Genomic DNA, 15,275 nt, shown 5'->3' with positions numbered 1-15,275 from the left:
GGAGGAAACCAGGCATAGCTCATCACCTGGCCAATACCATCCCTACAGTGAAACTTGGTGGTGGCAGCATCATGCTGTGGGGATGTTTTCCAGTGGCAGGAACTGGGAGACTAGTCAGGATTGAGGGAAAGATGAATGCAGCAATGTACAGAGACATCACTGATGAAAACCTGCTCCGCACCTTAGACTGGGGCGAAGGTTCATCTTCCAAAAGGACAACAACCTTAGGTACACAGCCAAGATAAAAAAAGAGTGGCTACAGGACAACTCTGTGAATGTCCTTGAGTTTCCCAGCCAGAGCCCAGATTTGAACCTGATTGAATATCTCTGGAGATATCTGAAAATGGCTGTGCACCAACGCTCCCCATCCAACCTGATGGAGCTTGAGAGATCCTCCAAGGAAGAATGGGAGAAACTGCCCAAAAATAGGTGTGCCAAGTTTGTAGCATCATACTCAAAAAGAGGCTGTAATTGCTGCCAAAGGTGCTTTAACAAAGTATTGAGCAAAGACTGTGAATACTTCTAATACACATGGGATTTTTTTTGTTTTTTTATTTTTAATAAATTTGCAAAGATTTCAAACAAACTTCTTTCACATTGTCATAATGGGGTATTGTTTTTAGAATTTTGAGGAAAATAATGAATTTATTCCATTTTGGAAAAAGGCTGTAACATAACAAAATGTGGAAAAAGTGAAGCGCTGTGAATACTTTCTGCATGCACTGTAAACAAAAGGAGAGGCTTTCCTGCCTTTCAATATATTTGAGTAGATGTACTCAGGGTATCTAATCTGGACACACAGAATGTTAATTTCTCTGAAGGCAGCTAAACAAAGCAAACCCTAGCTGCCTCGTTCACATGGGATATACTACAGCCTATAGCAGTGATGGCGAACCTTGGCACCCCACATGTTTTGGAACTACATTTTCCATGACGCTCTTGCACTCTGCAATGTAGTTAAGAATCATGGGAAATGTGGTTCCAAAACATCTGGGGTGCCAAGGTTCACCATCACTGGTCTATAGGAACAAAAGGGTTGGCCGCTCAGGTGGAAATAGTCCCAATCAAAGTCAGGTGCATGTCAGATCCGTAATCTCAGTAAATTGGCACACGCAAAGCAAAGGACCGCTCTCTGGCTTGAAGAAATGAATGGGTTTATTAACAGCTTAGAGTTCGATAAAACAGACTTGAAACATCAAGGACAGAGACCGCAATGGTTGACGCGTTTCACGAAATCAAATTTGCTTAATCATAACCAAGATTGGTTGTGATTAAGCGAATTTGATTTCGTGAAATGTGTCAACCATTGCGGTCTCTGTCCTTGATGTTTCAAGTCTGCTTTATGGAAACTTAAGCTGTCAATAAACCCATTAATTTCCTCAAACCGGAGTGCGGTCCTGCGCTTTGTGTGTGCCATACTACCGCCTATGCCAATGCAAGGGCCGTGTTTACCTGCATGCAGATGCACGGGTGTTCTGCACATCCCATGACACATGCAGGCAGTCCCGCTGCTGTCAATTAGGACACAGCAGGTGAAGACCTGTGCATTCCCGTGCAGGAATCATGGCCTCACAAAGGTATACGCTATAGTGTGACCTGTGTGAACAAAGGCAAATGCTCAGTGTGAATTATAATATTTAAAATTAATATATGCGTTTAGAAATGTCCTGCGTGGCCTCATTCCCACTGTCTTTTACATGGTTCAGGCAGAGGATTCTCATGGTTGGAATGTTAGGTGATTCCAGACAGTTGCAGCAGCTTGGTCTGTACAAAGCAATGAAAGGGTGATTAGAGCTGCAGCTATCCATGGTTTTTTGCATGGATCCACAGAGCCAATGGTTACCTATGGTTAGGGACAGATGATCAGCCATTGACATAATCTGCACTTAATTAAAAGAAAACAAATATAAAAAAAAACACCTTTGGCTCCAAATCATTGTTGTCCTTGGTTGCCCCTGCAATTACATAGTTACATAGTAGGTGAGGTTGAATAAAGACAATCGTCCATCCAGTTCAACCTGTGTAGGTGTGTGTGGCCGTAATCATCTCACATAGCCCTTAATGTCCTGATCCTTGAGATGTAAGTCTAAGAGTCTTTTGAAAGCCACCATACTTCCTGCAGAAACCACCTCTTGTGGTAGACAATTCCACAATCTTGTAGCCCTAACAGTAAAGAACCCTCCTCGTTGCCTGAGCTTAAAACGCTTCTCCTCTAATCGCATTGTATGTCCTCGAGTCCTTATGCAATTCCTTCGAATGAACAGCTTTTTTTTCTAAGCTGAGATCCCCATTAAGATATTTATAAATTGCTATCATGTCCCCCCTCAGACGTCTCTTCTCCAGGGAGAATAAATCGAGCGATTGCAGCCGCTCTTCATAGTTAAGGTCCTCCAACCCCCTAATCAGTTTAGTTGCCCTTCTCTGGACTCTCTCCAGCTCCAACACATCCCTCCTGAGGACTGGCGACCATAACTGGACAGAATACTCCAGACGCGGTCAGACCAGAGTTTTATAAAGTGGAAGGATTATGGTCTTATCTCTGGAATTTGCAATGTATGATACAATACCATTTCTACAATACTTGTTACTCTTTTTTTTTTTTTTTTTTCAAAAATACTCTTTACTTTTGTTGCTGCCAATGGTTACCTATGACAATCTGTACTTAATCAAAAGAAAAAAAAAATACAAAATTGGCTCTAAACCATTGTTGTCCTTGGTTCCCCCTGCAATGTGTGCTACAGTACTCTTTCTACAATACTTGTTACTCACTTCAACCATAATGCATTTCTCTCGCCATCTTTTGCCGTCTGGCCATGGTTCTCCAAGACAAATCCATATGGAATACCGGGGAGATTCTCTTCTCCTCCTTTCAACAAACTCCATTAATTCTGGTAGGAAATAATAAAAGCATTTACACAATGTGATGGAACAGTTATCAATGTATCAAACTAATCTTACATGAGATGCTCATCCAGGGGCCAGTTACTGAGCATATTGGACAATATGTGAGCCAGTGTATGAAGACAGAACAGGTTTTACAAAATCTTTTAGTCTTGACCCCATGGGGTATATTATAAACAAGAAGATCTGACATTCACCAAACATTCACTGCAGGTGAAGCTTCCTGTTGTATTAAAGAACAGTGATGGTTGAAGTTGTTCATCATACATTATATATATATATATATATATATATATATATATATATATATATATTAAATGGGAATAAGGAAAAAAGGGGAAGGGAAGGGGAAGCGGAAGAAAGGGATAGATAAGGGAGATGGGACTTTGAATGAGACTCGTGCCATAGAGTCTCCATCCCTATTAATCATGAACACAAAATGAACATAAGGAACACATAGTGTTCAAAAATATAATGTTCAAAAATAAAAAGGTGGGACTTTGTATGAGGTGTGGCCAGTTGACACATGATGTTCTGAGGGTAGTACATATACATTTGCAGGTAGGCATAAAAAGGCATATGATCAAACATCATGTGTTTATTGACATGTAAAATGGCAGTTAGCCTAGGTACAATAGATACAATAAGTTCAAAGGGAACATACACAGTGTACAGCTAAATAATACGGTAAAATCATAATGAAAAATGACAAAGATAGACCAACAAACATAGACTTTGTACAACATAATAATTGGATTCATGCTAAGATGATATTGAGTGTACATGGCCTCTTCAGCTCGACGCGTTTCGTGAAAATCGTTTCACTTCATCAGGAGCAGGCACAATTGGACTCTACGGGAACATATAAAATGAATGACATAGCATCCAATAAAGGATATATACTTATATTATTACTTTCATATCTTTCAATAGAGCCACATTTGATCACCCAGCCTGAGAACCAGTATGGCAATTCACGTTATGTCTATGGACGTTGCGCTTTTGGCTTTGCGCAGATTTTTTCTTGCTCCCTCAGTTCCCTTCCAGACGCATTTATGGGTGCCAGAACAGCCTCACTGACAGCTAATATCCTAAAAGTAAGCCAATGTCCGTATATATTTTCCAATATACCCCTTTATTGGATGCTATGTCATTCATTTTATATGTTCCCGTAGAGTCCAATTGTGCCTGCTCCTGATGAAGTGAAACGATTTTCACGAAACGCGTTGAGCTGAAGATGCCATGTACACTCAATATCATCTTAGCATGCATCCAATTATTATGTTGTACAAAGTCTATGTTTGTTGGTCTATCTTTGTCATTTTTCATTATGATTATACCGTATTATTTAGCTGTACACTGTGTATGTTCCCTTTGAACTTATTGTATCTATTGTACCTAGGCTAACTGCCATTTTACATGTCAATAAACACATGATGTTTGATCATATGCCTTTTTATGCCTACCTGCAAATGTATATGTACTACCCTCAGAACATCATGTGTCAACTGGCCACACCTCATACAAAGTCCCACCTTTTTATTTTTGAACATTATATTTTTGAACACTATGTGTTCCTTATGTTCATTTTGTGTTCATATATATATATATATATATATATATATATATATATATAAAACAATTTTTGGGAATTTTTTTGGTAACAAAGTTTACAGCTATAGTATATCCTTATTAGATTACAGGAATTTGCTACATTTGCTAGCCACGTTGTAATTTAACCACTTAAGCCCCGGAGGATTTGGCTGCTAAAGGACCAGGGGTTTTTTTGCGATTTTTTACTGCGTGACTTTAACGGACAATTGCGCGGTCGTGCGACGCTGTACCTAAACGAATTTGACGTCCTTTTTTTCCCACAAACAGAGCTTTCTTTTGGTGGTATTTGATCACCTGTGCGATTTTTTGATCACGCGCTATAAACAAAAAAAGAGCGTAAATTTTGCAAAAATAACAATATTTTTCACATTTTTTTATATGAAATTCCCCAAAAAAAAAAGTAAAAATCAAAATTTTTTAACATTTTTCGGCCAATTTGTTTTATGCTACCTATGTTTGGTAAAAAAAATCGCAAAAAGCGTATTTTGATTGGTTTGCGCAAAAGTTATCGCGTTTACTAACAAAGAGAAAGATTTTTGTCATTTTTGGTGTTTTTTTTTTTAACGCATAATGGCGGCGATCTGCGATTTTTTTTTCGGTACTGCGACATTGCGGCGGACAGATCGGACCCTTGACTGACATTTTTGACACTTTTGGGGTTACCAGTGACATTACTGCAGTAATCAGTGCTATACATATGCACTGTTACTGCAAAAATGACACTGGCAGGGAAGGGGTTAACTTTATTGGACAGGGAGGGGTTAAGTGTGTCCTAGGGGCGTGCTTTCTACTGTGTAGGGACATGGCTATTGGTGTAAAAGCAAAGATCAACCGTTCTACATAGTAGAACGGTCAGATCTTCACTTTTACACAGGGAGAACTGACAGGCAGCTTGTTTACACAAGCTGCTCTGTCTTTCTCCCTTCACAGGAGCGATCGTAGTGTGGCCGGCGGACATCGAGTCCGCCGGTCACACGCACTGACTTGCCTGTGAACGAGCCGCGGCGGGCGCGCGCCTCGGCGGGCGCGCGCCCGCCCGCGATAGGCTCGCAAGTCAGTGACAGGCGAGTGACGTACCGATACGTCACTCTGCCTGGCCGGGGCTGACCGCCGCAGTATATAGTCGTGCGGCGGTCGGCAACCGGTTAATGATATTGAAAATGGCCTTTCCATTTCAATCTGCAGCTGCTTTAATTTTCTGTAAAATTGGATGCAATATGGCACCCTGGAGGTGTTCTGTACAGTTGGTGTACATAATGCCTCACTGATCTTTCCAAAAGTCTGCATTAAAAGACTAGTTAAAAATATATAAAACTTTTCAAATTGTAAATGTAAAAATGTTAAATAAAAATGGACTTCAAACCATTATAGTTTGCTGTTATACCCACTTTCCAGTACTCTTTAGATAAGGAATTTGTGTAAAAGATGTTCAATACATGCATGAGGCCTAGTGTCTGGTAATTTCCAGAAGGCATGAGCATAAATATTAACATACAGTACATGTAATTGATAACTCTGGCTTTCTAAACTATTCTACTCTAGAAGAAGCCCTGAAATAATTTTCAGGCCTTAGGGAATTTCTGCCTAAATAATATACTGGAGGTCAGTGGGAATAATACACCTTACATTTGGTAATCAGTGGGAAGAAAGCCCCATTCCTACATTGGTGGTCATTAGGAAGAATGCCCAATCTACAGTAGTTGAAATCACACCGCTTCAAACGGGTAAAAGATTGTTGATGTCTAGAACTATGCAGGCATCATGAAATAGTAAATAAGCCACAGCCCAAGGAATCCATAACTATATATATATATACACACACACACACACATATGCAGTGCTTAGCATAAAGGAGGACACCCCAACAGATTTGTCAGAAAACCTTTACTTTCCTTTTAAGAATCAACATTTTCTGTGGGACGCTATACTACAAAATACTCCCACAAATGCGGGCCATTGATTGCAACCAAGATTTGTTAATTTGCACACACAAAATTTTTTTCCTAACAAACTCAATCAAGACCATGTTGCAAAAATGAATACAACCCAATGAAAGTCTTAGGCGCAAAGCTAAACTTTAGACAACAAAATCCCAATTAACAAGAATTCAACTACAGGTGAGTCTAATTATTCATTAAACAGGTGTCCAATAGACAGTTGATTTTAAAAGGGCGTTACTTAACAAAGAAAAACCTTTCCCATTTCATGCACTCAGCAATGGCACCACATGGAAGAGAAATGTTACAAGGCCTGAGAAAGAAAATAATTTCTTTACACAAGAAAGGTGAAGTCTACAAGAAGATTTACTTATCATTCAGAATAGTGTAACAAAAGAGATATAAACATTTAACCAAGATGGAACTGCAACCATCTCACAGAGACTTCCAGGCTGTCCACGGAAGTTAACACCTCGATATGAGCATCTACTGATGAGAAGGGTTGAAGAAAATCAGCATGCGAGTTTACTGCAGTTAGCTAAAGAAGTAGAAAGCCAAACTGGGGTGATTAATTCCTGTGACACAATACGGCATACACTGCACGGGAACGGCATGCATGGGTGTCATCCACGAAGTTAGCCTCTCCTAAAGCCCGTGCACAAAAAAGCCCACCTAGAAATTGCCAGGGTCCATGCTGAGAAAAAAGAAGACTACTGGGACTCTGTACTATGGAATAAGGAGACCAAGATACATGTTTTTAGAACGGATGGCTTCAAAACTGTATGGCGTTGCAAAGGTGAGGAGTACAAAGAAAAATGCATGGTGCCTACAGCGAAAACATGATGGTGGCAGATGTACTGCTCTATATTTAAAGAGAAGATGCTACCATCACTCCGTGCCCTTGGTTGAGCACTTTTTCAACATAAAATGATCACATCTAAGGTCACTGTAGCATTTATGAAGAAGAACAGGGTGAAAGTGATTCAGTGGCCAAGTATGTCTCCTGATCTGAACCCAATAGAACACCTATAGGGAATTCTGAAGAGACAAGTTGAGCATAACTCTCCATCCAGCATCGTGGCTCTAAAAGAGGTAATTCTTGAAGAATGGAAAAAAGATAGATATTGCAATATGTTGCCAACTTGTTTATTCCATGCCTAGAAGACTTGGTGCGGTCCTTACAAATCATGGAGGTTATTCAAAATACAGTATATATATATATATATATATATATATATATATATATATATAATTTTTGCATCAACTAATTTGGGTAAAACTGAAAATTTTGTAATCTAAGTTATATTATTACCTTACTTTCATGTGATGAGCTAAACCAGGGGTAGGTTTTAAGCATAGTGTGACGAAAAATGTTTTCAAAGAAATTGGGAGTGCCAGCTACATAAAAAGTAAACTTTACACTCTCAATCACGAAGGACATGAATAATAGTAAACGGCTTAAACAATAGTAAGGAATGAATGTTGAGTTTGCACCCTCACTTCAGATCACCCCAATTCCTGCACCTTCACACCTCAGATCACCCCAATTCCTGCACTATAAACCTCAGATCAACCCAATTCCTGCACCACCACACTTCAGATCACCCCAAGTGCGTGCTGCCACCTGGTGTCCGTTTAGGACAGGACCAGAGTCACATATGACCATTGTTTTTATGTATATAAATGATTCAAGTTTTAACAATTTATTTTGAATAATATATGCATATATATATATATATATATATATATATATATATATATATATATAACGGCTATGAATTACAGCAATGTACTTTTGATTAATCTGTCTATTGAGGATTATGAGGTAAACCTTCACTCCTTACTGTATAGACGGGCAATATGTTTCAGTTTCCGTGCTCGCCTGCTTACTTCCTGTTGTAAGAAGCGAGTGTTCCCATGGCGATGGTGAACGCCGGGGGCCGGACTTGGACGCAGTTAAGGTATAAATATCTGGATCTATGACACATCCCCATCCCCGCTGACGAAGTCCCATCCATCGTAAGGACGTAACGCGTACGGGGGGGAAGGTCATGTGATCCACGGTCATCTCGGACTACCAGGAAGTAACACAGCACGCCTGCTCGCTCTGCATTTGTTTGCTGGCTTTCTTAAAAGGGATATCATGTAAGTGCAAGCTTGTTTGCTTTTATAATAAATAATTGTTTAAACAGAGAGCACTAGATCCCTCTTAATTCTTGTTGCATATCAAGAGAGGCTAGAAACTTATGACATCTTGCTAAGAAGCTCTTAAGTTTGTACTGCTTGTCTACCAATCACTTTAGAAGCTGTGTACCCTGGGAGCTGTTAAGTTATGCATTCTGACCCTGCAGGGTCGGTTCATTAAGGTGAGAGGCAGAGAATGCCTGGTGGAGGGACCTTTGAGCACTGCAGAAGCATATTATATTGAATGTTCACCAGTTCTTTTCCCATCATCTATAACAAAGGACTTTCTCTCCTCCACAATTATTTGACTCTGCTTTTGAGACGTTTTTACTTCTATATTTTATTTATTGTTTATTTATGGAAAATGTTATTTCCAAAACCTTGAAAGGATTGCGCTGCACTATTGTCTATTCTATTAGATTTCCATGACACCTAGCTGAAATATATAACTGCAAACTGCAAAATCTATTCTCAATCAACCACAGTCTAACTGTAGCATTTGCCAAGAGGAAGTAAAACATAGTCCCTGTGTATCTTTTTATTGTATGGGGGAAATGTGATCTGATGGGATTCACAGTAGGTTCATTCACAAACTTAAGCAGAGTAAACAGTAGTTTAAACTGTAGTTTATTATGCTTCAGTTAAGAAGCATCTGTACACATCGCTCACTGTTTTCATGCATTCATCCATCATAAATCATCTCCCGCAGCAGCAGGCAAGAGAGGAGAGGAGGAAAGCTGGCAGCACTGAAGGGGGGAGACCGGGGGTGCCAGGAAATAGGGGGAATCGGCACCGCACAGGGTGATTAGGGTGTGCCCAGGCACATCCGGCACACCCTGTGTGCACACCTATCCTGCAGGTCACCCCAATTCCGGCACTATAGACCTCAGATCACTCAATTCCTGCACCTTCACACCTCAGTTCACCTCAATTCCTGCACCTAAACACCTCAGATCAGCCCCAATTCCTGCACCTTCACGCCTCAGATCAGCCCCAATTCATGCATCTCCACACCTAGGATCAGTCCCAATTCCTGCACTATCGAGTATAGACCTCAGATCACTTAATTCCTGCACCTTCACACCTCAGTCTACCCCAATTCCTGCACCTTCCTACCTCAGGTCAGTCCCAATTCCTGCACCATCTGACCTTGGATCAGACTAATTCCTGCACCCTCACAACTTGGATCATCCCAAGTCCTGCACCTTCATACCTGAGAACAACATCAATTCCTGCACCATCACATCTCAGATCAGCCCCAAATCCTGCACTCTCTCACCAACAGATAACCGCAATTCCTGCATCTTCACACCTCAGATCAGCCCAATTCCTACATGTTTACACTTCAGACCAGCCCTATTTCTGCACTATAGACCTCAGATTACTCAATTACTGCACCTTCACACCTCAGATCAGCCCCAATTCTTGCATTTTCACACATCAGATCAGCCCCAATTCCTGCACCTTTACACATCAGATCAGCCCCAATTCTTGTACCACAACACTTCAGATGACCCCCAAATCCCACACCTTCCCATCTCAGATCAGCCCAATTCCTGCACCTTCAGACCTTGGATCAGACAAATATCTGCAACTTCACATCTTAGATCAGCCCAATTTCTGCACCTTCACACCTCAGATCAGCCCAGTTCCTGCACCCTCACACCTCAGTTCGCCTCAATTCCTGCACCTTTACACATCAGATAAGCTCCAGTACTTGTATCTTTACACCTAAAATCAGCCCCATATCCTGCACCTTCCCACCTCAGATCAGCCCCAATTCCTGCACCTTTACACCTCAGATCAGCCCCAATTCCTGCACCACCAAACCTTAGATCACCCCAAATTCCACACCTTCCCATCTCAGGTCAGACCATTTCCTGAACCTTCACACCTCAGATCAGCCTAATTCCTCCATCTTTATACCTGAGATCAGATCAGACCAATTTCTACACCATAACACCTCAGATCAGCCCCAAATCCTGCACTACCAGACCTCAGATCACCCCAATTCTTGCATCTTCACACCTCAGATCAGCCCAATTTCCTGCACCTCTAAATTAGTAATTCCCAACAGCTGGTTATTGACCAGTCCAAAATGAGAGAAGGCAGCTTGGGACATCCAATTCAACATCAGGACCAGATCTAGCCTGTCTGATGTGCAGCTGCAGTAAAAACATGGAATGGGAGGTTGGCAGAGCAGAATATAAGGTCAGCAGTTTGCAGGGCAATGTACAGAAAGGCAAAAGATGGGAGGTCAGTAAGGGTGTGTACAGGGGTCAACAGGGCAGAGGACAGGGATTAGCAGGGTAGAGGACAGGAGGTCAACAGGATGGAAGACAGGGGGCAGCAGGGCAGAGGATGGGGTCAACCAGGCATAGGACAGGGGTCGGTGAGGCAAAGGATGGGGTCAGCAGGGAATAGGACAGGGGTCAGCATAGAAGAGGATGGGGTAAACAGGGCAGAGGACGGGGTCAGCAGAGCAAAGGAGAGGGGTCAGCAGCGCATGGGCCAAGGTCAGCATGGAAGAGGGTGGAGTCAGCAGGGCAGGGGATGTGGATCAGCAGTTCATGGGACAAGGTCTGCAGGGTATAGGACAGGGGTCAGCAGGGCATGGGATGAGGTCAGCAGTGTATAGGACAGGATCAGCAGGGCTGAGCATGGGGGGTCACTGCTTGCAGGGCACTCAGTAGGGCACTCAATAGAGCTCCTTCTCACCACCCTGCACACAGATGAGATCTGTGTATTTTAAAGACACAACCTCAATTTGCACAGTGTGTAATTGGCTGTTGCAGCTGTGTTGCCTTTATAATCTGAGAATTTTGCAGGTCAGAACTGCAACAGCCAACTACACACAGTGCAGATCAAGGGCCTGTCTGTAAAAGAATCCAATCTCATCTTTGTGCAGGAGTGGCTCTGGTACATGTCCTGTACTGAGTGTAGTCCGAGGATGGTGGGAGGAGCTTACCAACCAGGCAAGGCATCCATAGGGTGGAGGAGATTGGCATAGCTGTCTCTTGATCCGGCCTTGCTCAACACTGCTACAGTGTCAGCTTCAGGCAAGCCAAGTGAGGTGGGCAGGAATAGAAGCGGGAGGCAAAGGTGAAAAACAGCCTGCAATGCTTCCTCCCGTGTAGCCAGCAGTAACCGCCAGCTGGCTTTGCTGATTAGTGGATAGGTGGGCGGTGAATGTTCCAGGCATCCCTCACATGCCACCATTAATGCGGCTGCGTGCCATCTCTGGCACGCATGCCAGGGGGCGCCGACTCCTGAGCTAAACAAATGTTCTATAAAACTCAGTTTTGTAAACATTTTGGAAATTGTTCTTGTTTTCATTGAGATATTGAATAGAATCTTGCTTGCAAAAGGGGTGTACTCATTTATGCTGAGCACAGTATTTATTTATTTGTATTATATTAGTCTTAACTTCTCAGGATAGAGGTTAGAGATAACTATGAGGAGGATAGAACTATGACATTTGGGGTGTAAAGCCTCAGTACTTGAGATGTATCTTAAACCCAAACACCAGGCAAATAACTTAAAACACATATGAAGGATGAAAATACATATGAAGGATGTCTTTACCTGCCAGTCCCGAGATTTACACAGCTCTGCTGCACATGACAGTCCTGTCTGGCAGGATGGAGAACCTGATTTAGATCCCTAACACTTAAAGGTCTCCTGTCCACCATAGCCTGTGACTGGACATTGAAAGGAGAAGTAGCACACTGATGAGCTAATTTCTTCATCACTATGAACTCTACTCCTATTATCATTGTATTTATTGTAGCCAGCTTTATACATACCAATAACAAACTGCTGAAGAGTGTACAAAACACTGTAGTCATTTTTGTCTATTGGACTGGGCAAAGCTGTGGTAGGTGTATCTGTCATGGTCCAGAAACTACGACAGTTGCCCAATCTAATTGCACAGATTGCCCCATCACGGACTTCCACACGTGTTCCTTGATCCAAGTTGGTCAGAATGTAGTTCACTGCTTCAATCAGTATCGGATCAGTTACTTTTTCCTGAGGCAGGGGTAGAATCACATCTGCCAAATAGCTTTCCATAGGCGGATGTTGTCTGGAAGTCAGGCAGAATCCAAATCGGTTGTTTACCGTGGTGCTTTTAACTTTTGTTCCTCGGTAATAAATGTTGACTTCAAAATCAGTTTCTGTAGCGAATGGAGAATAAAAAGACGTTATGTCCAAACTAAGACCTGCCAATCAGGAAATACATTATTACGTGGTGATTGTATCATGATGTTTTCCACTAGCCAATTGGAACTTTTGATTGTGATGTAGAAAGCTTAGCACAGGGGTGTGTTGGCACTTAACTGTTGATGCTCTTATGGTTGTCTAACACTTAAGCCAGCCATAGGTTGTTCAAATCTCGGCCAGTTCAGCAGGCTGAATATACCCAAGTTGATACATCGATTGACTTGGGTACAACCAGCTTGTTAGATTTTCGGCATGTGATTATTGCCAGAGGCTAAAATAGCTAGTTGCAGAAAAAAAAAGTCAGCGTTGATGGGGGAATCCCTCCCGCGGAACTTTTGTGTTCTCCCGGCAGGGGGGCGCAGGTTGCAGGATTGAAAATCATACCATCTATGGCCTGCCTTAGGGTTAAGGGCCATACACATGGGCCAATTGTCAGGTGATGCGATGCATACTAGCTCATTATGCCTTTCTCTTTACAGGGCTTTTTTTTCTCGTTTTTTTTAAATGACTTTACTTCCTCTTTAATTTGCTTTATGTTTAATAAATACAATCTTATTTTAACTTTGGCTTCTAAGAACTCAGCTGGTGATACATTGTAAAATATATATATTTATAGCTATTTGTAGCTAAAGTTGATCAAGGTATGCCAATATGTAGATCACAAATATGATGTAATCACACACACATCTCTCATATAAGATTTAAAATCTTCAAGTAATTTTTACTATTGTAAAATATGGAGTCTTCATTAAAATATTCCTTTGTGGTCCTGCCATGAAGGTCCTTGTTCAGGCACATCCTGGTATAGGGTGACAACACTTTGTCCCTGTCTCTCAACAATGTCCCTGCATTGTCACCCTGTCACATCATCGCTTCGAATAGAAGAAAGGATGTAAAACTCTGATCCCCTACCAAGGTGCATCTGTAGGGATCCCTCACGCAGGACTGGTGACTGGTCCTTTGCTCTCTGCCTGCATTGTTTTAGCTTAGCTTTTTCAGTCCAGGCCCTCTTATCTTTACTTAGAATTATTCATGAGTAGGCAAATCACTTATGGACTACCGAATCTCTTTTTTTAACTACCCGGGGTGACTCCACCAAACAGCAAATTGTCAGACAGTCTCAGAATTTGGGACCAATGGTCGCTGCCAATGTTCCTCAAATAGTTTGTAACTTCTCACCAAAGGAGTTGTGGGTAAAGTGTCTCAGTATTTTTTGTTGAAACGTCTCCTGTTCTTGATCCAGATGAATATGTCCTGGTAATATGAAGACATTAAAATTACAAATGTGGCATTTGTAAACTAAAACTGTAACTTCACAAATATGAGGACTGTCATAGTGTCAAGGGCTACAATGTCATGGCAGAATCTGAGAATAAAGATCTATATCAAAACGTAATTGTCCACATGTGGATTTATTCCAAGTTTAGATAAAAACAAGTATCAGGGGTCAGAACAACCACCATTATCAGGGCTTAAATTGAAAGGTAAAATATACAAAATATGGTGCAAAATTTACATTTTTGACCAAGCTAGAGCCTGGGCTACTCCAACCAGCGTTATCCTTCCAAATTCTTTTTCTGGATGGCATATAAAGTGCCGTGAAAAAGTGGTCATGCCCATTGAAATTTTCCAAATTTTTTCATTTTCATGTTACAACGAAAAACGCAATTGTATTTTATTGGGATTTTATGTGCTAGACCAACACAAAGTGCCACATAATTGTGAAGTGAAAGGAAAATAAAAAATGGTTTTCGCATTTTTTTTTTACAAATAAATATCTGAAAAGTGTGGGAATCTAGTGGAACCAGTATAATAAATGTATAAACTGGCGTGGTAAAAAGTGTTCTAGTGATAAAAAGTGTTGGTGTTGATTAATAAAAGGTGATCCAATACTTCATTTATATCTCATATATATATATCAATATAAGTAAACTATTCAGTTGTCTTCAATACAATAAAGTGCTGAGTGTTTATACTTTCCTAAAAAGTATCAAATAAATAAACCGTAGACAAGATAAAAATAAAAATACTTCAAAAAGAGATACAAAGTGCTGTGTGCTCATTTGCTTAGATCAAAAAATAAATAAATAAATAAAGTGCTGTGTTTATAGTGTCCATATATATAGAGATCCAAAATCAGGTGTCATTCCCTTCGATATCATTAAATAAAACAAGGTGCTCTCATGCAAAGTATGGGTGTTGTGACTTTTTGCCTCCACCAGGTGTCACATCTAGGTGCTCTATCTTCTCACCTCAATAAGGTGTATATTGCGCCTGTATACAAGCTTAGCCTCCGAGTATCATATAGGCTTTACTTATTCCGGTATCTTCCTCCACTTCCAAGTGTTTCCTGTCCTGTCCTGTTTAGTATTTAGGGGTGCATACACTTTCCATCCATATCGTGGCCTCGGGCTTCAT

General features: G+C 41.2%; 1 protein-coding gene across 1 annotated transcript in view; it reads right to left on the bottom strand.

Annotated features, from left to right (window-relative positions):
* Window positions 1-15,275, bottom strand: part of LOC309568316 (uncharacterized protein) — a 240,500-nt gene that overhangs the window by 2,375 nt on the left and 222,850 nt on the right. The window contains exons 19-21 of the mRNA XM_082273980.1: window positions 14,037-14,111; window positions 12,443-12,811; window positions 2,770-2,888 (exon numbers count right to left, since the gene is read on the bottom strand). Coding sequence (XP_082130106.1) covers window positions 2,770-2,888; window positions 12,443-12,811; window positions 14,037-14,111 — 563 coding nt within the window. The remainder of the gene's footprint in view (window positions 1-2,769; window positions 2,889-12,442; window positions 12,812-14,036; window positions 14,112-15,275) is intronic.

The sequence above is a fragment of the Pelophylax lessonae genome (assembly GCF_965119305.1).
Source record: "Pelophylax lessonae genome assembly, chromosome: 12".
Lineage (NCBI taxonomy): Eukaryota > Metazoa > Chordata > Amphibia > Anura > Ranidae > Pelophylax > Pelophylax lessonae.
Note: the sequence above shows the minus strand (reverse complement) of the source record. Positions and strands in the feature narration are given on the sequence as shown.